We start from the raw sequence: 24,587 nt of genomic DNA, 5'->3' as shown, positions 1-24,587 counted from the left end.
TGAACAATGAAAGATTTTTAACAAATTTGCCAGAACTTGATGGAAATTTACTTCTGTGCTCCTTGCCATACACCGACAGACCTAATGGACTTGCTGCAATTAAAAGTCAAAGTCTAGCTATGCTGAAAATCTGAATCTTATGAAATTCAAATACAGATTTGTAGCACTGAGATACACAACATATTCATATTTTCTTCATTTCATTATTTTCATATTTATTTTTATGCTCTTAATCCAAGTTCTTATACACACCTCAAAAAAATTAAAGGAACTATTTTTAATCAGAGAATATCATCTGGTCAGTTAAGTAGCACAGACAGTTGTTAATTAGTTTCAGCTACTTTGGTGTTAATGACATGAACAGTGGGTGCAGTGTCCAACTCATCAAGGGTGAGGGTTTATCAGAAGGTTTGCACAGGCTCAAGAGCATGGAGGAGATTACAGGAGACAAGCAGTTACTATAGGAGAGCTGGACTCGGTTGTAGAAGGTCCTTAACCCATCAGCAGGACCAGTATCTGCTCCTCTGTACAAGGACAAACAGGAAGAGCACTGCCATCCTGTTCCCGTTAGGTCACACTAATGACCTCCAGCAGGCCACTGGTGTGAATGTCTCTCATCAGAAATAGACTTCATGAGGATGGCCTGAAGGCTCGACATCTTTTAGTGGGCCCTGTGCTCGCTGCCTGACACCTTGAAGGTGATTGGTATTTGCCAAAGAACCCCAGAATTGGTAGAACCACCACTGACATCCTGTGGTTTTCATAGATGAGGGCAGGTTCACCCTAAGCACATGTGACAGATGTGAAAGGCTCTGGAGAAGACGCAGAGAACATTATGCTGCTTGTAACATCGTTCACCAATGGAGAGACGAACAAACCGTGAAACCATTGTTAGACCCTACGCTGGTGCAGTGAGTGGCCCCCACCCTCAGCTGACATAAATCCAGTAAAACACCTCTAGGACATCATTTTAAGTCCTTGTGATGCTGTTATGTTGCACCTCAGACTGTCCAGGATGCCTTGGTCCACATCTGGGATGAGACCCTCCAGGACACCTGGCGTCATCTAATTAGGAGCATTCACCGACATTGTCAGTCAAGCATACAAGAACGTGGGGGCCATACAAACTACGGAGTATCTTAAGTTGCTGCAATGGAATTTCAGCAAAATGGAAAAGCCTGTTGCATCATTTTTTCACTTTGATTGAATCCTCTGTAGGTTAATACATTTCATTTCCGTTAGACAATCCATTCATTTCTTACACATTACCCAGTCCATATCCATATTATTATTTAGCATGATTTTTTCCCACAGAGATCTGTTGCGTTTTCAAAGTGTTCCTTTAATTTTTTTTTTGAACACTGTATTAAAAGATTTGTATCAATAACACATCTTCCTTGTACAGAGGATACCATTTATGGTCTTTTCATTAGGTCTTTTCAATCATATTTTATTCTTTTTATGCTTTTGTGCATCGTACTCACCATTCTTGTTGCTGGTCTTTCTAAAGGTTCGGCCTCAGGAACCATTCCCACCAGTGTCCTCTCTTACTCGGACTACATCTCCCGTCCTGAGGAACACAGCAGCCTCCTTCGCTTCGACAAGGGTGACAGGGAGAAGCTGTGCCGCGTGGTGATCATAGACGACTCCCTGTACGAGGGAGAAGAGAGCTTCAACGTTACTCTGTCACTGCCTGTGGGAGGACGTCTGGGAATGCACTACCCCACCACCAAAGTTAACATCTTGGAAGATACGGATGATGGTAATGCATTCTAATAATAGCTTTCTAACTTTATCTTTTTCAGGTGATCATTTCTAGAAGTTCTAAGAGCTTCATAGAGAAAACTTCAAAATCTATTTGTGGTCAAACCATTTTGCTGCCAGATGTGATGTACCGTAACCTGAATCACAGCGGCTGTGGTGAACTTTGCAAAAGGTTCTTGTCTCGCTCCAGAGATTTAGAAGATTTGATTTATTTCAGCTTGGCTTCACACGTGCTTATATGCACTCTTTCAAACAAGTGCATGGATTTCTGTTGTTTTGAATTTTCTTCGGAGCCCTCATATCACAGAATTTCTCTTAATTATGCTTGTTTCACAGACTTAGCGGGTGTTAAGGCATGCAGGATTAGAGTGCTGAAATAGACCCTGCACTCACAGCAGACAGATGGAATCAAACTCCTGTCACGCTGCTATTCTGACAATTTTTAATTACAGTTGAGAAGCGAGCACAAGTCCGGTGGGACTGCATTATCACACGTGTCCCTTGTCTGCTTTCATCCAGTTACAGCATCGCATGGACCAAAGTAGATTAAATATTCCGAAAGCAAGAGAAATGTGTAGATGATTTATCTGGGGACTGACATGCCTGCTGGGAAATACCTATTGCAATCTGTATGCGTTCTCCACCATCTCACTATTCTGCATTGATTTACTTTAGAGACTTCACAGTGACAGAATGATGTCTGTGCTCTGGATTTTTTTTGCTAAATGCCACCAAATCGATTAAAAAGTGAAAGTCGGTAAAAGTCACAATTTTTGTATCTCTTTTGGAGATAAGGCTGTAATGTCTATAATGAATTTGGGTCAAATACCAGTGATGTAACAAAGGCCATAAAGACAGTCTTCATTCCCTTTATGCACAACGTGGTTCTCAGCTTACACGCTTGTTGTTCAGACACCCATTTGTCATCTATCTGGACAAATACAGGCTGGCAGATTTAAAGCAGCAGAGTAAGAGCCGACGTTTTAGGACAAAGGAAAAAGTCAAATCAAAAAATTGTAAGATATATAATCAAGCTGAGAACACATCCTTACTCATTTTCTGTAATTTGCCGCAAGGCTCTTTATTGGGTTTAAGATTAAAATGTAGAAAAATGAAGTCTACATTTTCTACAGACATTTTATAATCTTGCTTTCCTTTTAGCCTTTCATTTTGTCATGAACTGTTTGTGTCACAGAGGCCTCATCATGCTACTGCCAAACGGCAGCCTGGGATAAATAAAACAATGACGACTTACAACTGAGAACTCATTTAGGGATACAAACAATTGTGCCAAATTGACTGACTGTGCATATGTGCGGGGAGGCATCTGGGGGCTAGTTAACAAGAAACATGACACATGGTCTGATTGTTAGTAAATTGTCAGAAGACTTCAGACTTGGTGCTGAGTTCAAAGGAATGGAAATGTGTTTGTGAGAGCCCAACTCCAGTGAGAGATTATGTGTCATTTTTAGCCTCCCAGAGGATAATACGCTGTCTGACAGTGTTCTAATACCTGCACCCAGGCAGTCAAACTGCAGCCTCATTTTCTTTAGTGCAACCTCCAATTGGCCAGGAAAATAGTGAAACAAGAGTTATGCAGCATGTGTTTACTTGTGTCACATGGTTCCTTGCATCTGCATGGATGTTTATGTGTGAAGGTAAGGTAAGGTAAATGGTGAGAAAAGCACTTAAAGAACACTTAAGTGTGACTGGTAGTCCTCTCTCTAGCCCCATTTTTCCTTCCCTCAGGTTAGAGTCAAGTTCACCTGGCTGCTCTCCTTCCATCTATTTATCCACTATACCTCTCTCTCTCTCTCACACACACACACACACACACACACACACACACACACACACACACACACACACAGGGTTTTCTCACTTCATCTGAGAAAAAAAAGTCCCAGAGATATCTGCTTGATTTAGTACTTTATCAGATTAAACTCTACAGTACCTGTCGCCTTGAGTGTTGCGCTCTGCATGGTTGCACATTTTGACTCAAAGTGAGTGTTGTCATCTCCTTGTACCCTGCCAAGGAGAGACGAACGCGCAGACTTTTCGGATGGGTGCATATGGCCACAGCTGAGTTTGTAGAATTGTAGATTAGCTCTGAGTATCTCTTGGAAACCCAGGCCTTCATTTCAATATTAGGGCAGCCTGAGTGTTGGTCACACCAAAGCTGTAGAATACCTCTGGCTATTTTGTACGCCCTGACTGAGGTGAAACAGTCGGGTTACTTTGCATTTCAGAAGGTGAACTTAGAACAGGAGAGTTTTTGTTTGTGCTGCTATCAGCAATACTATTTTTCTACAGTATAAGTCTTCAACTACCCATTATTTCTTAATTTTTTTATATGAAATATGACCACTGAAATTCAGTTTGCATGTTTACTGAAATGTGCCAACATGCACAAAGGAGCAGATACTGGTCCTGCAGTTGGGCTAACAACCTTCTATTGGTCTGTCCAGCTATCCCACAATAACTGTTCATCCACTGGACTCTCCTCCATGGCCATCTGGCAACAGCACGTATTGATGTGCCATCCTGGATGAATTGGACTACCTGTGCAACCTCTGTAGGGTCCAGGTGTCATCTCATGCCAACAGAAGTGACCCAGCCAAATGCAAAACTAATGAAAAAAAAACATTCAAAATAGATGAGAAGGGGGAAAAAATATCAGTGACTTCCACCTGTAAAACCACTCCTGTTTTGGGGGTTGTCTCATTGTTGCCCCTCTAGTACAGCTGCTAAAGCTGATTAACCTCCTCTGCTGTTTAGCTTACAGCACTGTTTTAATCAATATCCCAAAAGTTTAATTGACTTGATGCTATATTCTGATTAATAAGTGTTCCTTTAATTTCTTCGAGCAGTCTGTGTGTGATGGGGTTTGGTCCAAGTTTTGATGGTCTAGGAGGAGAAAAAAGAACAAAAAACCCCAAAAACCAACAGATTTCACAGGTGCCACTGTAGAAAACCTGGAGGAGTAGGTGAAGGCTGCTGAAGGGGCATGGGTTCAAATGTGAGCCAGCCTGTTCCCTGTGTGTCACGATACCCTGTTTTCAGCCCTTTCCACTATTCTAGCTAATAAAAGCTAAATGCCAACAAAAAGACAAAGGTTTGTTTATTATAGTTAGATATGACCTACCTTCTTAATCATTCCATGATTCGATATGACGTTTATTACCTAAAAGCCTCCATACCAAGTGAAATACTGCATACAGACAGTTTGTATTAGCGAGCCTCCTGCAAAAAAGGGCCCATTCTTTACAGGACAGCTGAGAATGTACTATAAACTGCATTTTAAGGTGCAGTGACACACAAATGGCTACAGACACCCACACACTGGTAATTATCATAATTTGGCTTTACACCTTCCCCACACACTTCAGAGTGCTAAACCACAGGCGTTGTCCCAGAGGGGAGAGAGAATTCATTTCTCATTCATCAGTCATCACTCACCTCCCTCTTGTGGTGTCACGCAGAGGGGAACGCAGTCAAGACATGTGTGAATACAGACATGTTTATTAGCATCTTAGCAGAAGTGTCCTCGCTGAGCACAGAAGGAACTGGAGCCAGATTGCTTGCATTTAGTGTTTAAAGATAAGCTACACGTCCACACTCTTACAAGCCCCTTGTTTATCAGTGTTTACGGTCAGACGTTTTTATCCATGTGTTTTTCCTACCTACGCAGTCTGTTACTTTGCTTTTACTCTGCCTTTGTGCAAATACACACATTCTGTTTGCAGTGATGCATCTGTTAGATAACAGTGAGTGTGTAGGAAGAAAAGGTAAATGAGAAAGACAGATGCATTGAGGAAAGAAGTCTTTGGATGGGGCGAGAGAGGGCACAGGCTGCACTTGATGTGCAATACTCGCTGGATATTATTACCCTGAGCTGTCACTTGTTATGTGAAGCTGGCAGTCAACATGCAACTGCAGATTTTTTTTTTCTCGGTCCCTTTGTTAAGTACTCCACTTAGCTTTTGTTATGTGGCCTAGTTAAAGTATATAAATAAAATATGAAAGTTCATATATCAGTAGAGTAATATTCAGAATAAAAAAAAAAATCTCTGGCTTGTTAAGTATTTGATCGAGACACGAAAACACAATAACACACGTGCTATTTTTGGATTATATGCCGGAATATAAGAAACAGGCCAGTTTAAAATGGAGACAGAAGAACTTTTATTCTGTCACTTTTTATGACTCAACGCGGGTGCGAGGGAAAGGGGTGGGGGGCGGCTTGTGAGAGATGAAACTGTCAAATACACACTGGACTGCCTCCACTTTGCTGCCTCAGGAAACAATCCTAGTTCAAACAAGCCTTTGAGCAGTCTGGGGGGCCGCATTCTCTTTGTCTCTCCATCTCACTACTTTACAGTCAGGGAAACAGACTCACACATACACACACAGGCTTTGTTTCAGTGTTAACAGCATCCATATTTGTTAAAAGTACTTAATTATTCTGTCAGGAGAAACAATTAAAATAAAGAAATGTGTGGATTTAAGGCCGATAGATGTTGAAAGGTCACACTCCCCTGCAGTTTAGCTTCAGACTAATGGCCTGCCGCTTTTTGACCGTTCTGTCCAGCTACTGGCTATACAAATGAATCATGCCAGGCTGCAAGTGGCTGCTGGAGATCTATACAGATCTATAGATTAGTACCACTGCTGATTTAGCTCATATATGCTACGTCAGCTGTCAAGTTAAAGTATGAAGAAAAAATGTGTGCTGACCTTAAAAGTCTCCAAATACTGAATATCTCAGAGTGTTAATATTTAAAGAAAATAATGAGTCAACTAATACATTTAACCTCCTAAGATCCAAACTCTTCCACGGCATGCATTTTTAATTTCTCTTTGATATTTGGGCATATTGGGGCCAAATGAATGTAAAAACAAAGAATTACCAGATTTTTTTTTTTTACCTTATTTTTGTTTTTAAGAACAATCAGAGCCACATATGAGGATATTTGTTTAAAATTTTGATAGAACAGTAGCAGTATAATGTCCTCGTAAGTGGATATCAGGCCCATGTAGAGCAATTTTTTTTTTAAATAATTTATTTTAGTCTAAATAACCCAAAATGTGATATCCACATATGTGGACGCCAGGTCCTAGGAGGTTAAAGACAGAAATCATTGAAACTAAACGGATATTATGAAGCTGTAGTCTGGAATCAAGAAGCATTAATTACAGCCATTTATTTATTTATTGTCTTTTCTCCCCAGTTCCTGTGTTTTACTTTGGGGAGGTAGAGTATCATGTGGATGAGAGCGATGGGTATGTGGAGATCAAAGTGTGGAGGACGGGAACGGATTTGTCCAAATCTGCAGCCGTTACTGTCAGCTCTCGCAAGGCAGAGCTCGTTTCTGCAGAAGGTGAGCTCCCATACAGTTAAAGTATTGCTTCTGACAGATAAGAATAATTGAATTGACCAATAGCATTATTTGTCATTTACCTGCATTCTGTTTGTCTGTATATTTTATTTACAGCCGGTATTGACTATGTGGGCATCAGTCACAACCTTGACTTTGCTCCAGGCGTCAGCACGCAGACGTTCAGGGTAATCATCCTGGATGACCTGGGACAGCCAGAGCTGGAGGGGATTGAGAGCTTTGAGCTGGTCTTACGCATGCCAGTGAATGGCATCCTGGGAGAACCTGGAAAAGCTACAGTCTTCATAAATGACTCAGTGTCTGACTGTGAGTCACTCTATATTGCTGAGAATTTTCATAAATACATTCATAAAGGCATCTTAACTTTATGTTTAATGTGATTAACTCACACGGTCAAAGTGTTGGAAATGCACTGGGAACACATTACTGTAGGAAAATGATATTAGCATTGAGCTAGAGCATCACTATCCAGCCTGTTTTTTCTATTCTTTATATTACTGATAATAACATAATAAAATTAATGATATTTGTTAATATATGTGTATAGAAATATATAAATAAGCCTTAGAAAGTTTGTCAAACGTCTTCAGATTTTAATTTAGCTGCTTTAGTAAACGCAAAGTTATAATTAATTTGTCACTGTGTGTTCATAGTTCCACTGCAATCATTACCACTGTTAGCTTGATGTGACAGCTATGTTATTTGATTTGGTCTTTCATTTGCAGCTTATTCCAATTCCAGCAAGGGAGAAATTATCTCTGCGTTAATCTTATGAAATGACTGAACTATCCTGTTTGACTACAGTGCCAAAGGTCCAGTTTCGTGAGTCGGTGTACACTGGAGAGGAGAGCGACGGCCAGATCACAGCAACAGTGTACCGCAGTGGTGACATCAGACATAAATCTTCTGTCCGCTGTTACACCCGTCAGGGCTCTGCGCAGGTCGCCTCAGACTTTGATGAGCGGCCAAACACAGATGCCTCTGTCATCAGTTTCTTACCAGGTTCTTCAGTAATTGCACTGTTACATCATGCATGCTTTCCTTCAATTCTTTTGTTCCCTGCGCTCTGAAAGCTGACACCTTTTCAGGTGAATAAACAAGTTTCGCAGAAATGTAAAAAGAAAGAAATCCACATACTCCAATACTGCTTTAACGGTTCCCTTTTTTTCTTGTTTTTGTTCTCTTTAATTTTTTTTTTTCAAACATACTCAGCATGCAAACAGCTTCCTTAAACCATTGAGGGACTGAATAAAGGGAAGAATAATTGTATAAATAAGATTTTATATCCTCTACAGATAAAAGAAGAGTAGAAGCCTTTTTTCTTCCATTTCAATTTCTTTGACATGTCACATCTTGTGACACGTTTTGCTGTACATTCTAGGCGAGGTGGAGAAGCCGTGTGTTCTGTCTCTGGTTGATGACACGCTGTATGAGGATGGAGAGGAGCTCCGGCTGGTTTTAGGAAACCCGAAGAGCAATTCACATTTTGGCGCATCAGTTGGAGCTCTAAACGAGACGCTTGTGAAAATCAAGGATACGGCAGACAGTAAGTGGAAGAAAGAAGGCAGAGGTTGAAAAAGGTCAGAAATGAACTGCTTTAAAAAATAGAAGCCGATGAAGAGCACTGGCTTTGAATATAATTCGCAGAGAAAATAAGTACACCAATACATCATTATTGTTGATGACCAGGTAGTAATTACAATCAAATTTTTGTAGAATATTGTAGAATATATATAAAAACACAATACAGCGATTTGCAAATCTCAAAACCCCTATTTTATTCACAACTGTGCATGGAAAGCATATCAAATGTTTAAACTTCTTTTAATAGACATCTAATAAACATCTGGGAACTGAGGAAACTGGCTGCTGGATTTTAAGGAGAGGAATGTTGTCCCATTCTTATCTGATATAGGCTTCTAGCTGTTCAGCAGCTCTTCCTATTTCATGATACACCTAATTTTTTAGTTGGTGAAAGGTCGGCACTCCAGGTAGGTCAGGTCAACACCCATACTACTATAAATGCTGTTAGACAGTAATAGCTGCAGACATGTGCAAGGTATTCCCTGAAAAAGACATTGTCTGGATGGAAGCTTATGTTCCTCTAAGACTTATAAATAAATGCATATAACTTTCAGCACTGATGTCTTTCTAAATGTGCAAGCTGCCGGTGCAATAGATGCAGGATTTTGAATCGAGTGCTGACACAAGCTGGATGGTATTTCTCCTCTTCCAGAGGACGAGGTTTACCACTTTCAATGATTTACCACATTTTAAATACATTTTTTATTTAAAATCCTTTTTGAACTGGTTAAATGTTCTTTAACCATCGTTTGTGGACGGCACAATGAACTGTGTTCAAAGACGATGATTTCTGGAAGTGTTTCTGAGCCCATGCAGTGATTTGCATGACAGAATCGAGCCTGTGTTTAATGCCGTCCACTCGGAGGCCTGAAAACTACTTGCATCCAGATTCTCTGAATCTTTTGATGATATTATGCACTGTAGATGATGATATATATTTTACATCTACACAATTTTATGTTGATGAACAATATTCTGAAATTGTTCTACTATTATTTTGGGGGTTTTTTAGGGGGAGGTTGCAAATTGAAGAACCTCTGCCCACCTGTTCTTCTGAGAAACTCTCTTTATTCCCAATCGTGTTTCTGACCTGTTGCAAAATGTTCCTCCAGCTGTTTCTTGTTTAGCACTACTTACTTTTCCAGCCTTTTTTTTTTTTACCACTGTCTCAACTTTTTGAAGACACGTTGCCATCAAGTTCAAAATAAGCCAATATTTTTCATGTAATAGTAAAATATCTCAGTCGAAACATCTGATATGTTTTTTATGTTCTACTCTGAATAAAGCATGAATTACTGCAAATTATTGCATTCTGTATTTTATTCACATTTTACACAGTTTTCTGATCTACTTGGAACTGATGTTGTAAAAGTTGTTACATACATTTCAATGAGTTTGCTTTACATTTTAATTCTGTCCACCTTAGAACCCATCATCCGTTTTCTGGACACCAAGTTCAGTGTTAATGAACCAAAGGAAGCCAGCGCTGTAGCCACTGTGAAGATCCCTGTGGTACGAGTGGGTGACACATCAAAAGTGTCGGTGGTTCGCGTTCACACTAAAGATGGGTCAGCTGTCTCAGGAGAAGACTATTATCCTGTATCTCAAGGTAAATCCCACATATATCCTCTTATGGTGTGATATGATTAAAAGCTCCAGATGCATAAAAGAGCTTCAATGCAGTGCACAGTTCTTTTTTTGAACTGCCATTAAAGACCAAAAGCTGTCTTCCTCTCCTCATTCCCTTTTCTCAGCACGTTAGTGGCGTTGAAACATGTGAAGCAGAACTTTCAGTAACTCACTAATAAATACAAACCTCTACAGCACCATTAGTAATCACGAGATACTCCAAATTTGCACTTAATGACCTACACATATCCTCCTGATTGATTTCTATTATGCATTTGCGGCAGCCAGAGAGGTGAAACAAGGGTCCCTACAGGAATGTTAGATTAATGAAAGTGGGCATAGGGTTTTATTTGGGCAAGGGTCATTAATTTATAATTTTATCTCAAATGGAGAAAGGTGATTTCTGCTATAGTCCAGTGGGAGGTTATGTAATTTTTAATAAAATTTCAGCAGTCTTCATGTCAGCAGGATGAGGTCTTTTGTTCTATCTGTTCAGCTTTTAGCCCAAAGTGAACTTTTCTAAGCTTAATCAAGGCTTGAAATATTTATAGAATACATTCAGTCAATTCAAATTATACCTGCCTACCCACCGTTAAAATTTCCCCGCAGTTTTGAATCATACAGCCGTGAATTTCTCATATTGCACAATATTTTTTCGCCGCAGCACATTTCTAATGCAAAGCTCTATTACTTACCGTGCAAGGAGATGGACCACCTTTGGCACTATGCAAATAGAAACCTGCAATGCTTTTTAGCTAAGTGATATATTCTTCTGAAGCAATAAAATGTGCATTGGGCTAATCTGCAAGGCCTTTTTATTTCCTGTAAAAATGTAAATTCGGCAAAAAAGAGGTGGAAATCTGGCCTTGCAAGTCGATTACTTTTATCTCAGGAAAAGATATCGATCGGTGTAGTACACTTTTCCTAATAACGATCTATTTGTGCTATATCGTGTACATTTTAAACTGTTTCCCTGATGATTGTGTTCTTCTATATTTGTGTGTGCCCAGTCCTTGAGTTCAAGCAGGGGGATAAGCAAAATGTGGTGGAGGTGCAGGTGCTGTTTGACGGAGTCCGAGAAATGAGGGAAGCGTTTACGCTCCATCTGAAGCCTGATGAAAACATGGTGGCTGAAACTCAGGTCAGAAGTGCTTAACCGCCACAGAGCGATCACACAAAATCCAAACTGACAGCTCAGGAATTTAAAGCTTAATGAAAAAGTAAAAAGATTAAAAGCTTTTTTTTTCTGATTTGACCCATATTTATCCAGGTCAGTCCCAGTGAGATCAGGGATCTTTTTTACAAGGGTGTCCTGGCCCAGACACCGGCAGCACTTTACTGTAGTTGCAACCAAGAGGGCAATGAAAACATTTTGCAATGAATAATAGATTATGTTTAAAAAAAAAAAAGACAGAAGAAGTGAGGAGAAGTAAGGAGTAGAAAGAGAAATAAAAGGGGAAACAAAGTCTGAAGAGAGAAATGTCCAAGAATTTAAACACATTCACTGATAACTCGTTACTCAGAAACACTCTGTGTCAGTACTCCTTAAAGCTCTTTTTCTGAACCAGGTGACTAAAGTGATCGTTTACATCGAGGAGATCAACAGCATGGCTGATGTCACCTTTCCCTCCCTTCCTCATGTGGCGTCGTTGCTCCATTACGATGATGTCGCCAGGACACAAGACAGCCTCCACCCACCAGCTGGCTATCCACTCATCTGTGTCACAGTGAGTCACGCTTAAATGGTATTTAGGGACACAAGTGGCCCTGGAGGAATAGTCTTGCTCACTCTACGACAACATGCCTTCTAGAAACACCTGGGAGAGATCAGCTTAACAGAAAACAGTTACATTTATTAAGTTTTTTTCCAGTAACGAAAGTAGCATTTTTTTTCCTCAGGATCAAACTGTCCACCAGGAATCAGCTATTCTGTTCTTAAAATAAACATTACACAGCTTGGTAGGCCACAGTCGCCATGCTCTCATACACAGGAGAATCTCTGCCACTCTTGAAAACGTGTTCAGTGAGAAACTTAAATGGATTGTCGTGATGTGTTAAGTCATTTGCTCCTCAGGTGACTGCTGAATGTGGCTAGAACTGTGTATGTGTTTGCGTGTGCGAGAGAGAGACAGAGAGAGTGCATGTGTGTGTTTATTTTCGTGCAGTGTGGTCAGCTGCGTAGGAGGTTCCCTGGAGAGGCAAAATGAAGAAGTCTTGTCGAAATTGAAGTGTTGAGTGCTGTAGCAGGAAGCTCAGTGTCAACAGGTTTACAAAGGAAATCTACAGAATCTATTTGAGGTTTAACCCTCGATCCAATATTTGTAGCTTTCTAAATATAAAAAAAATATTTCCAAGACCACAAATGTGAGAATATAAACCACTGAAACATCTGGATTTCCTTGGCAACCATCACTTACTCGTTTGTATTATCTGTCTCCTTCTTTCCTCTGGCATGTACTGTATCTTTCTCCATCTCTCTGCTGTCCTTGCTTACCCACCCACTCCTGCTAAATTCCTTATCCATCCTCCAGGCTTGCAATACAAAATACCCAGATTATGACAGGACGGGCTCTATCTGTGTCAGCGAGCACATCAACAACACCTTGACCCGCTACCGCTGGCTCATCAGTGCCCCAGCTGGCCCTGATGGCGTCACCAGTCCCATGAGGGAGGTGGACTTTGACACATTCTTTACATCCTCCAAGATGATCACATTGGATTCAGTCTACTTCCAAGCAGGCTCCAGGGTCCAGTGTGCTGCTAGAGCTGTTAATTCGAACGGGGATGAGGGCTTAGAGCTCAGCAGCCCCGTTGTCACAATCAGCCGGGTGGAAGGTGAGGACTGAAAAATGAATTAAATCTTATCTGGGCCTGATCTTTCCAGGTGTTTTTTGGAGAATTATTCTACAAGAATCGCAAAAACAACCTACTATACATTACAGCTTTGTTCAGTCGGGGCAACGTTTGATAAAAAAGGATTGGTATTCAATACTTGGACAAGATACTGAATCCCCAGTCATCCCCACACTCGTACTCACACTCCAATTAATGCATCAGAGCGAATGTGAGCGCTATATTAAAACTCCTTTGCCTTGTTCACCCACATAAATGTTTGAATGAGGCTTATATTAACAAAACTCTTTTAGTTCTCAACATGGGTAGAAAAACATGTTCTTTAAGTACCATCATTGACAACACAGATGAAAATGATAAAAGTCAGAAAGAGGATGAAAATGATGAGCTGGAGACAAAGGTGGGTTGCAAAGCGGCTTGCATGCAAGTGGGAAGCAGCAACTGTACGCAGGCTGTGGCAGTCTAAATAGGGATCCCCATATAAGATTTGCAAGCTGGATCCACAGCTGAGCAATCCGCTGACTTGGGCCGGCACTGATATAAGGTGATTAAACTGATAGGTTGTCTGAAGTTCAGTATTTTTATCTCTGAATTATGATTTAAATTATTCGACAAGTATTCAGATCTTTAAGTAAAAATATTAATGCCAGCAAGGAAACTAGAAAAATAAAGGTTGTAATCACAATGGTACTTGATCAAATTAAGTAAGTCTTATTGCTGTACTTAATTATAAAACAAAAAGCGCTTAATTGAGAAAACGGTCTGTGTCCTCTACATATGTTGTAGTTTTAAAGAATAATTTATTGGGTAATTGATGTAGTGGAATTTTATTGTAGCTGGTAAGATCTGAACCAATTTTACACATTGTTTAATTTGCAACTTTGTCCTATTTTATAAGATTAATCAAGTGGCATACAGACAGACAGACACACACACACAGACACACACCCACAGACCATTTTCATTGGTTACAATAGCCCTAATGAATCATAATCCAATGCAGCTACAAGCTATGTGCAATGAGAATGGGTCAGAGCTCTCACTCGTTTCTCAAATGGGAAAGAAAAAAATAATCATTTTTTGCTGTTGCTATGCTATCACTTATGCCGCACTCATTCCACCTACACATCCCAAATGGAACAAGTTCAGACTCACTCTCTCAGGGTGGTCACAGGGTATTCTTAGAAATATGGAAATCGCTATATGACTCAGTAGTAGTTCGGGCAGGTTATGAACAGAAAGGGATTTAAGAGGATATTGCATTTGTAATGTGTAAAAAAAGAATAACTAAATAAGGATTTATCACATGTAATTAGCTGTAAGCCATTGCCAGTTACTATATCTTGCTTTCTCTAATGTTTTGTAACTATCTTGTGTCTATTCCTGTGTTTAGAATATCTCTTCTCTGCTCTTCTGTCATTAAAAGGTATGTGTCAACCACGCAAGATGGGCACTGTTGGTGCCGAGCCTTTCTCTGCCAAGCTACGCTACACTGGAGCAGACGACCCAAAACACCCTAACCTCATCAAAGTGACTGTCACCATGCCTCACATAGATGGTATGTAGGAGCTGAAGGCAGAGCTCGTACCACAGATGAAGTGAGGTGTAATGTAGTGTGTGTAATATTCACGTCTGGGGCTCCTCAGGAGCGTGACAGCCAGAATATAGATCTCGCCGTGTTGTACCGAACCCTGCTGTAGAAACCCTCCAGCACACCTGCTACTTAACAATCCTTTCTTGATTTTTAATCAGTTTCCTTCTGCTTCATCTTTTTACTTCTCCTTTTTTATGCCCACCCCTCACCCCCCATCAGTTTTAACTGTCTATATACTCTTTCTTTCCTCTGCATTACTTTTTTTTTTCAATAATCGTTTCTCTCAGTTCAAATATCAAAGGTAGTTGGGCACGCTCAAAATCAAAAATGTCCTTGTCTGGCAGGAATGCTTCCAGTGATCTCAACTCGCCGTCTCACGAACTTTGAACTGACTCTCAGTCCCGATGGAACCCGGGTCGGAAACCACCGCTGCTCTAACTTGCTTGACTACACCGAGGTCACCACAGCTCACGGCTTCATCACTGCATCGACGGGCAGCCCTGAGAGCATGGGGGACCCTGCGCCATATCAGTTCAGCAGCTCTCTGCGGGGGAACAGCACACTGCGCTTCTACAGGAACCTCAACCTGGAAGCCTGTCTCTGGGAGTTCACCAGCTACTACCACATGTCTGAGCTGCTTACTGACTGTGGAGGCACCATAGGGACTGATGGACAGGTGAGAGTCTGTTTGCTTGTGTACCTTTCTCCACAATGCATAAATTCCAATCTGGGCTTTGCGTGTACATCTGTTTGACTGTTCTCCTTTGTGAGTGTTTGTGCTCACCTGTATGCGTGCTTGCCTGTATGTTCAGTTTATTTGCCGCCTTGTGAATGAGGAGGGCACCCAGACTCAATGGCACCAGAGCTGTTTGCCTGCATTTTATGTCTCATTTGCTGTTTGTATGTGTGTGTTTGCCAGTTTTATACACAAGCATTTGATTGACAGCTTTTAGTGTGAAGGTAAACACAAACACACATAAAACACACACACTTATACAAAGAATTGCCAACCTGCCAGTCCGTCACTCATAAATACTCAATACTATTCTCAACACAGAGCACTAAAGCTTACATCCGCATGAAATCTCTGAGTCCTGGGCATCTACACCAATATCCCCAATTCTTAGTTACCTGAAAGCTTTTCTAAAGCTTTTTTTGGTACTTTTTCTGGCTTTCTGTTGGGCTCACTACCAAGTCAAGCACTACATTCAATTTTGGCAATCTGTCATTTATGTGCTAACAAGCTTCCAGTTGCTGTTTTCTGTTGTTGCATCATTGCAGCAGATGTTGCAAATGTTGTGATGTTATAAGGACTATTCCCTTGCTTCCTGTTATTGTGGAGACAGACCCTTGCTCCCTTGCTCATGTCCTGCTGTTCTTTAGTGTTCCACTGGCTTTTTATCTGTGAGCTTGTTGCTGTTGATCAGACTGCTGTGTGTGTGTGTGTGTGTGTGTGTGTGTGTGTGTGTGTGTGTGTGTGTGTGTGTGTGCGTGTGTGTGTGCGTGTGCGTGTGTGTGTGTGTGTGTGTGTGAAACAGAGATGGAGAGGGAGAGAGAGAGAAAGGGAATTATAGATGGAAACATGAATGTACTTGTCCCTAGTCATAGCATGCAGCAAACACCAATTAGCTGCACATGATGCAAGTCTTCCACTAGTGTCTAGTCCATGTCATTTGTAAGGTTCCTCAAGGACTGTGGAAAGACAAAAAAGACAGGCGCTACCATGCAGCTGCTCATATCAAAGAGCACAGAAAAAAAATGTAATAACTCAGAAATCAAACTTTTGCCTGAGTTTTGGGTGAAATAATCATGAGCTGTGATTTATTCTTGCTTTTTTTCAATAACAGCTTTGCTTTTCTGTGTAACTGCTAGGTTATTTTGTTCTTTGTGGAGTGCGTGTATTTGAAAAAGTGGAACTTTGAATGCCCAAGAAAAGTGCAAGAAAATGATTTTTCAAGAAAGTAAGGAAAGAATGGCTAATTTTAGGAAGCCGTTGTAGTGAAATTGTGGACAGAGCGAGTTTGTTTCTCAATCAGCCAGCTTTTGATTTCCTTTTTCAACACTGGTTCAGTGCTTTGCATGTAAATGCTGTTTTAGAAATACGACTGGATTTTGAATCATCTGTCCTCAAGTGACAAGCAAAAGTTGATCAGAAAAAGAAAAGACAGAACAAAATTTTTTTGTTACGGAATCATTTTTTGCTTCTCGTAGTTTCTCTCACCGTTTAATCTCCCCTCTGAATCCACTTCTGTTATTGACTATGCAAATCGAGTAATTTTCCCTTCAAGCCAAACAATGATAATTTACTACAGTTTCAGCTTCTGTCAAACTGAACTATTTTGTGTTTTTTTTAAGGAACATAAAATAGTTCAAAAGCTGTGAAGTCAGACAACATTGCTAAAACAAAATTGGTGAACAGAGACACCTAGTGGTGATTTTGTTTTGTTGTTACCAGGGAACACTGGACATGGCCTGTATCTTGTAGCAGCAGAAAAAGCAAAATGTAATTAAATCACTTTTAAATACTTGGAAACATGCTTCACATCTTTATTTCATCAATGATCAACATGAATTATAAGTTTTGAAGTGTTTGGAAAACCTTTAAAAAACAATGCAATCCCACACCAATGCCCACTGTGGTTCTTGGTGTACAACACAGGAGTTTTCTGCATCTCTGTAGAAACACTGAGTGGGAGTGAAAGAGTTCAAACATTAAACACCTTGTGGAGGAGAACACTGTGTTCATCTGTTACATCTTCTCTGCACTTATTATAGCTTACCGACCTACAATCGCCCTTTAATCTGAAAAGATTTTACCTCTTTTCATCAATGTTGAGGATTTCTGTAGTGTCTTTTCACCCTTCAATTCAATAAGCTTGTTTCATTTTAAAAAATCAAATGACCAGTTCTTCATTGAAACATCTTTACAGGTGCTGAACCTGGTGCAGTCCTATGTGACCCTGCGTGTGCCTCTTTATGTATCGTATGCTTTCCACTCCCCTCTGGCTGCTGGTGGCTGGCAGCACTTTGATTTACAGTCCGAGCTGCGCCTCACCTTTGTGTATGACACGGCCATCCTCTGGAAGGATGGCATCGGCAGCCCCCCACAGGCAGAGCTACACGGTATGTCACCAAGACAGAAAGAATATTATAGCTTGTGTTTTTGTTCTTGCACAGGATACTCTCCACATCAACAAGACCAGCTCTTGCAAAATTCAGAATGTGTATATTATGTGTGTGTGTTTTTCAAGGTGCTTTGTATCCTATGAGCATGCGCATCAATGAGCAGGGACGTTTGGTGGTAAACTTCCATACCAAGGCTCACTTTAGGGGTCTGTTTGTGAGGTCTCATTCTTCTGGGAGAATAAAACGATCTGGTGAGACTGAAATGTTGTCGTATCAGAATTGTATTCTGGGACCATTATTTTAGTATAAAGTATAAAATTTGCTCTCAAAATTACCCTGCAGTCTCAATGTCATCCATGGTGATGAGTGTGGACCACACTGGCTTGACATTTAATCTGACCTTAGTGAGGAGTGAGCCCACCTACAACCAACCAGTCCAGCAGTGGACCTTCACCTCTGATTTTGCAGTAAGACTGCATGAAACGTTTAAATGCCACGATGTAATCTGAGACATGTAGTCTGTTTCAAAGCAGCTACAAGGGCAGATGCAGACTGATGTTTTTATATATCTCCCCGCTGCTGCATATAGGTGAGAGACTACTCTGGTACCTACACAGTGAAGCTGATTCCCTGTACAACATCCCAAAATATGGAATACACTGTTCCACCTGTATGCAGTCCCAGAGAACCCGTCACCTTTGATCTGGACATCAGATTCCAGCAAGTAAGTCAGCATCAGCTAAGATTAAGATTCAAGAGTGGCATGTTTCCTCGTTGTAGGAAGGATTTATTCATTTGTATTCATTTATTTATTCCATTCTCTGTCTCCAGCTGTAACTGGCAATCTGTCTTCTTTTATGATGCTATCACTTTCTAAATATGTGCATACATTTTTAGGTGAGTGATCCAGTTGCAGTAGAATTCAGTCTCAACACTCAGATGCTCTTGCTGTCCAAAAGAAGCCTATGGCTTTCTGATGGATCCATGGGTTTTGGACAGGAGAGTGATGTTGCCTTTTCTGAGGGTAAGACCTATTAGGTCCCAAGATTTACAGAACTATACTAGTAGAACTATACTAGTCTAAAATATTTCACATTGCTTCTGTCAGTTTTGTAAAGGAAATGTTTACCTTTCATGCAGACATAGGGTTGCTTCAAGTAAATGATTTGCTTTATATTATTAAAAGAAAATATCGTATGAGATTTTAATAAAAGCATTTAATTTAGAGTTTTGGTTTGGTTTGATTGAGAATAATTCTTAAAGCAGTGGCAGCAGATTATGCATCTATGGTTTCTTTTTTGGACAAAAATGACAATACAATTTTTAAAAAAAGGTACGATTTAGATTTTACGTTTGTCTTTCCTCAGGTGATACAGTATACGGCCGTGTCATGGTGGACCCTGTGCAGAACCTGGGAAATTCTTTCTTCTGTAGCATCGAGAAGGTGTTCCTCTGCACAGGCGCCGATGGATACGTACCCAAATATAACCCGACCAAGTTTGAATTTGGATGCCTGGCAGACTCCCCTTCATTGCTGTATAGATTCAAGATTCTTGTGAGTATTCTTGTTTTCTAATGATAACATTTCATTATGCAAAATAACATTTAACAATCTTCCATCCCTTTTTGATTTTCAATCTAAAATACTCCACCAGGACAAGGCTCAGCCGGAGACTCAGGCACGGGCATTCGGCGATGTCAGTTTTAATGCTGTATTGGCAGCGGACGATCCATCGGCCATGTCACTCATCAGGCAACCAGGGTCTGATGGCTTTAGACTGGACTCTGCAGCCATGTTTCAGGTATCCTATATGTTAATGTTTCCTGAAGCCAACAGTTCATTTTTTGTATGAATCAAAAGCTACAGAAATAACCTGCATGACAAAGTTGTGAGGCCCTGCAACTTTGCAGGATATGAGGAGAATAACATAATCCTGTTTATGCATTTGTGATGCTTTTACTTGGAGGGATGTAAAAAATCTCAATCTTTAAGAAATTACTTAAATTAGGGCCAGTAGAAAACTGACTATAAATTGGCTATAGATACCAGATTTTCATTGCACTAGTTAATTTTGAACAATTAAGGATTACAGTTTCTATTTTATTAGGTGTCTGGTTTTAGTCTTTGTGTCTTTTGCATCAAATTAAGGTGAATATAATTCTAAAAATATCCATCATTTTTACTGCTTCTTAGGTTGCTGCAGGTCGTGAATGGTACATTCACACCATCTACACAGTTCGCTCCAAGGAGAATGCCAACAGAGGGATTGGAAAACGCAGCTTAGAGTACCACTCTGTGACTTCCACAAGCAATGATGTGGCCTTGACCCCATCCAGTTCAAAAGGCCACCGCTGGAGGAGGTCAGCTGCCAATAAAGTTCCTGAAATCGCTGAAGATATTGGAGTGGATAAGAACCGTGGTACTAACATCATGCACATAGCTCTGGATCGCACCAAGCGTAGGTCAGTGGGGCCAAATGAACTTTTTGCTGATGGTCTGGAACCCAGGGAGCTGCATGCAGATGACGAAGAGGAGGGTCTGGTAACTGTGGTAGGGGCGCTGATCGGCCTCCTGCTCATTGTCCTCATTATTGTCTCCATCGTGCTGGTGCTCAGATCCAGACAGGAGGATGGGAAGGAAGGATGGAGGGAGGGCGTGCAGGAAGTGGTGAAAGGGTCTGTCAGTACAGAGCCCATGTTGGTGGTGAGGATGCAAGACTGCCGCAACAGCTCAGAGGTCTGAGCAATGAATGCACGGACAGACAGATGGACATGTAGGAAATATATGGGAGCTTTTATAAGTTTTTCTTTGGAATATCTTAAAAAATATATTTAAAAAATGGCATTAAATTGCTTTCATAACACCAAAACTCAAGAGTCATCACGTATGGTATTAAGTGTGCCTGTAAATGGGGGTGAGCTCTACAATACAGAATATATACTTATCACTGCAACAGCAAAACAACAACATTTTTTAATTTTTTTTATTTAATACTCAGACTTGTCCTGCAAGTAGCGTAATACTGCTGTGCTCGCTGAGTGGCTTTGTGGTGTTAAAGTGCCTGAAGCAACTACATCCCTTCAGGACAGTCCCAGTCACCCAGTGAACATTTACGATAAAGCGTCACACAGGACAAGTCGAGAGCTTTAGCGCCGCGGGTGTACCTCCGGGAAAGGAGGCTAGATATTAACGATATGTGCATCAGAGGAAGGAATATTTCATCTCACAAAGAACGCTCTGATGTTTCCTTAAAAAATATGAATGATAAACTATCCCATCATTTCTGCAGTATGCTGAGGATAAAATAGGTTAATGTACACATGCTGTGCAGCTGAGGTTGTTAGAAACTCCATCCACTGGTGGGAGATAATAGAAAACAAAAGGTAAATACTGGACTTCTGTGAACTAAGTGTTTGGCTGCAAAACTTTTGCTGTATGAGCACATTCATGTTAAATCTGGGGTGAACTGTGCCTTTAAGCCTACAGTTTAGTCTTAAGATATTTGTTGGGGCAGTCATAAAGACAAGATGGCACCACTTGTGTTTTATCTGTGAATTAAACCTTGCAAAACTCTTATTATCAAACTCCAGCAATTGAAAACAACTACTGATATAATTTAATGTTTAATCACCAGCTAAACTTTTTTTTTTATTCCTCCACCATATCTACTGTTCCTCATCATATTTACCATATACCGAAGAGTGTTTTCCTGCATGTATTTGGCATCTCTGTTGCTCCTTTTTATTTTAGGTTTTTTAAATATTACTAGTACAGTTTTAACACTTTAGTTTTCAGCTCATTGCTGCGTCTGATAGCACAATGTTCACTGCTGTCACTGCTATCCTCACAGTGTTGTTGCTCTGTGTTTTTCTAATACTTTCTGTCATTTTGAGGGTTTTTTGTTTGTTTGTTTCTTTATTTAACACTGATTGAGGTACATTTGTAACGAGACACTCATCTCAGGAGTTATTTCTTTTACAAAGAATGGACTGTGTGTTATAACACAATTTACTACTGCTGACTGGAGAGCTCTCCAGAGCCACTTTCAACGTGTGTGTTACACTGCTAATAAGTGTGGTGCTGTGAACATTCAAATACTGTATCCATATCCAATGAATTAACCCCCTGTTCTTCCCACATTATGTTCATATTACTTGTCACTAGTGTTGTGTGGGATTTCAGTGTTCTGACTCATTTTGTTTTTCCCAAACAAATGATGCAAAGAAAATAGCTGCTCACAGATCAGTATGTCACTATGGAAAATATCACATTCGAGACTTTTGATATAATCTCATAATTTTGTCGATGTCACTGGTGAAGGTTCTTGTTTATATGTATTGTTAAAACTATGTCTTACTCTGCTATGAATATACGACATGCTGATGTAAGTGTTCCTGAATATTTGTCTTCTTATGGTGTTGTTAGTCATCCTTGTATAATTATTTCTACTATTCATCAGGGTTAGTTGATGTGCTGGACATGAGCCGGAAAGCAGCTGAGGTGTGAATCCTCGAGGTATGTCAGGATTTATACATCTGATTGCCAGCTGCGTGTGTATGTGTTTGTATTTTTCTATTTTTCGTTTCCTTTTTTAATTCTACCCTGATGAACTTGGAAATAACACCATATTTGGTATCAAATGCACTTTTCTGCATCGCCTCCCTCACACGCCACTACAAGCTATGCAATGTAATGTATACCCCACAGCCAGTTATTCCCATAATATGACAAATTTAGCACAATCAGACTTGATATTTACTTTGTGTCTTTTTATGAATGGGTTTTTATGTATATGTATTTAAGAATAAATACTGTTTACTGGTGCCTTTTGTTATTTTCATTGATTGAATCAGTACATTTAGGTTTAGAGGTGGGGTGGACCATATGAACTTTAGCGGCTTTGATACTTGATTTGACTTCACTGCTTTGAGACTGAGAATGCTTTCCCCAAATTTGTCTCTGTCATGTTAACATCATCTGTTTTACTGGTTTATGTTCATAGAAACAAAAACATATAGTGGAGGAAGTAATTATTTGATGCCCTGCTGAATTTGTAACTTTGCTTACTTATAAAGAAATGAACTCTCTCTCGTTTTTATAGTAGTTGATAGAATATCAATTAAAACTCCAAAAAAACACACATTACATATAAGTTGGTAATTTATTTGCTTGTCTTTGAGCAAAAAAAGTATTTTATCTCCAAGCAAAACATGACTTAAAGCTTGGTGCAAAAACCATTGTTGGTAAGCACAGCAGTAAGATGTGTCTTGTAGTTGGTCATCAGGTTGGCACATATCTCAGGAGGGATTTTGGCTCACTCCTCTTTACTGATACTCCCTTAATCCTTCAGGTTTCTTGGCAGCCACTTGGCAACTTGAAGCTCCAGGTCTGGAGACCCTAATGCGCTTCTTCTTTAGGCCACTTCTTTGTTGCTGAAAAAAAACATCCATCACTAACCCATCTTCAATGTTCCGGCTGAGAGTAGGAGGTTCTCGTCCAAGATTTTACAGTACATTCCCCCGTCACTAGTCCCTCAATGCGGTCGACGTATAACTTGACCAGAAAATCAACCCCAAAGCATAATGATTCCACTTCTGCGGACTTGACTGAGGGGATGGTGTTCTTTGAGTCACACTCAGCAGTTCTCTTCCATCAAACATGATGTGTCAAGTTGATTGCAAGCTGATCGAGTAGAGAGCGATTTTGGTTTAATCTGACCATAGTACTTTCCCACAACAATTCTCTGAATCGTTTAGGTGTTCACTGACAAACTTGAGTTGGGCCTGTACATGCGCCTTCTTAAATGGGGGACCCTGCGGGCGCTTCAACATTTCAATCCAGTTATTCATGTTATACAGGAAAACATGTTACCAGTGGTATTCTTGGTGGCTGTGGTCCCAACTGCCTTGAGATCATTAAGCTGCTCGCTTGTAGTTTGGGCTGATTCGTCACATTTCTCATAATCATCCTCACCCCATGAGGCAAGGGCTTGCATTGGATCGCCAGACTGAGGGCGGCTGATAGCCATTTTATACTTTTTTCATTTACAAAGAATCACACCAACAGTCACCATCTCACCAAGCTTCTTGATGATGGTCTTCTGGTCTATCCCAGTCTTTTGCTGCTCTACAGTCTGGTCCCGAAGTCCTTTGGTCTTACCCATGATGGGGGGAGAGGTTGGAAGATATTTATGCTGTGAATAGGGGTGATTTATACACATAATGAGTTGAGATCAGTACTATCTCTATTTAATTGACTGATTAATTGATTAACTGTAATCTATGTGCCACGTGGGCACACAACCAATTGGTGGGAGCCAGTATTCTGGCTGGGTTGTTGGGGATCAAATACTTATTTCACTCAGTGGCATGAAAATCAATTTTTATATAATGTGTTTTGGTTCTAGATTTCTAGTTGATATTCTGTCTCACCATTAAAGTGAAACTACCATAAAAATTAGGGACTATTTCCCCCACTGTACTAGTAATTTTCCATTTGCTATCACAGGCTTAAGAGCTTATTTGGACTGGTGAGTAATAAGTTAAAGTAGCTCAGTTAGCAGCTGACCTGTAAGCACACACATTATTAATTCACCTTCCTAGGCAAAGTAGGAACGATTAAGAAGGGAAAAAATGGC

At 40.3% G+C, this 24,587-nt stretch overlaps 1 protein-coding gene across 1 annotated transcript in view; it reads left to right on the top strand.

The window, feature by feature from the left end:
* The window catches only part of LOC120734409 (FRAS1-related extracellular matrix protein 2-like), a 68,926-nt gene extending 46,153 nt beyond the window's left edge, over positions 1-22,773 (top strand). The window contains exons 6-24 of the mRNA XM_040033228.1: positions 1,511-1,762; positions 6,996-7,145; positions 7,260-7,469; positions 7,968-8,165; positions 8,545-8,709; positions 10,174-10,356; positions 11,387-11,517; positions 11,945-12,103; positions 12,908-13,211; positions 14,656-14,787; positions 15,168-15,499; positions 17,754-17,946; positions 18,075-18,200; positions 18,292-18,416; positions 18,539-18,673; positions 18,847-18,973; positions 19,317-19,504; positions 19,605-19,751; positions 20,144-22,773. Of these exons, the coding sequence (XP_039889162.1) occupies positions 1,511-1,762; positions 6,996-7,145; positions 7,260-7,469; positions 7,968-8,165; positions 8,545-8,709; positions 10,174-10,356; positions 11,387-11,517; positions 11,945-12,103; positions 12,908-13,211; positions 14,656-14,787; positions 15,168-15,499; positions 17,754-17,946; positions 18,075-18,200; positions 18,292-18,416; positions 18,539-18,673; positions 18,847-18,973; positions 19,317-19,504; positions 19,605-19,751; positions 20,144-20,692 (3,806 nt within the window). The 3' untranslated portion in view covers positions 20,693-22,773. The remainder of the gene's footprint in view (positions 1-1,510; positions 1,763-6,995; positions 7,146-7,259; positions 7,470-7,967; positions 8,166-8,544; positions 8,710-10,173; positions 10,357-11,386; positions 11,518-11,944; positions 12,104-12,907; positions 13,212-14,655; positions 14,788-15,167; positions 15,500-17,753; positions 17,947-18,074; positions 18,201-18,291; positions 18,417-18,538; positions 18,674-18,846; positions 18,974-19,316; positions 19,505-19,604; positions 19,752-20,143) is intronic.
* The last annotated feature ends 1,814 nt before the right edge of the window (positions 22,774-24,587 follow it).

This window comes from Simochromis diagramma, unplaced genomic scaffold (genome assembly GCF_900408965.1).
Source record: "Simochromis diagramma unplaced genomic scaffold, fSimDia1.1 OVJJ01000216.1, whole genome shotgun sequence".
Lineage (NCBI taxonomy): Eukaryota > Metazoa > Chordata > Actinopteri > Cichliformes > Cichlidae > Simochromis > Simochromis diagramma.
The sequence above is the reverse complement of the archived record's forward strand: the minus strand, read 5'-3'. Positions and strand labels throughout refer to the sequence as shown.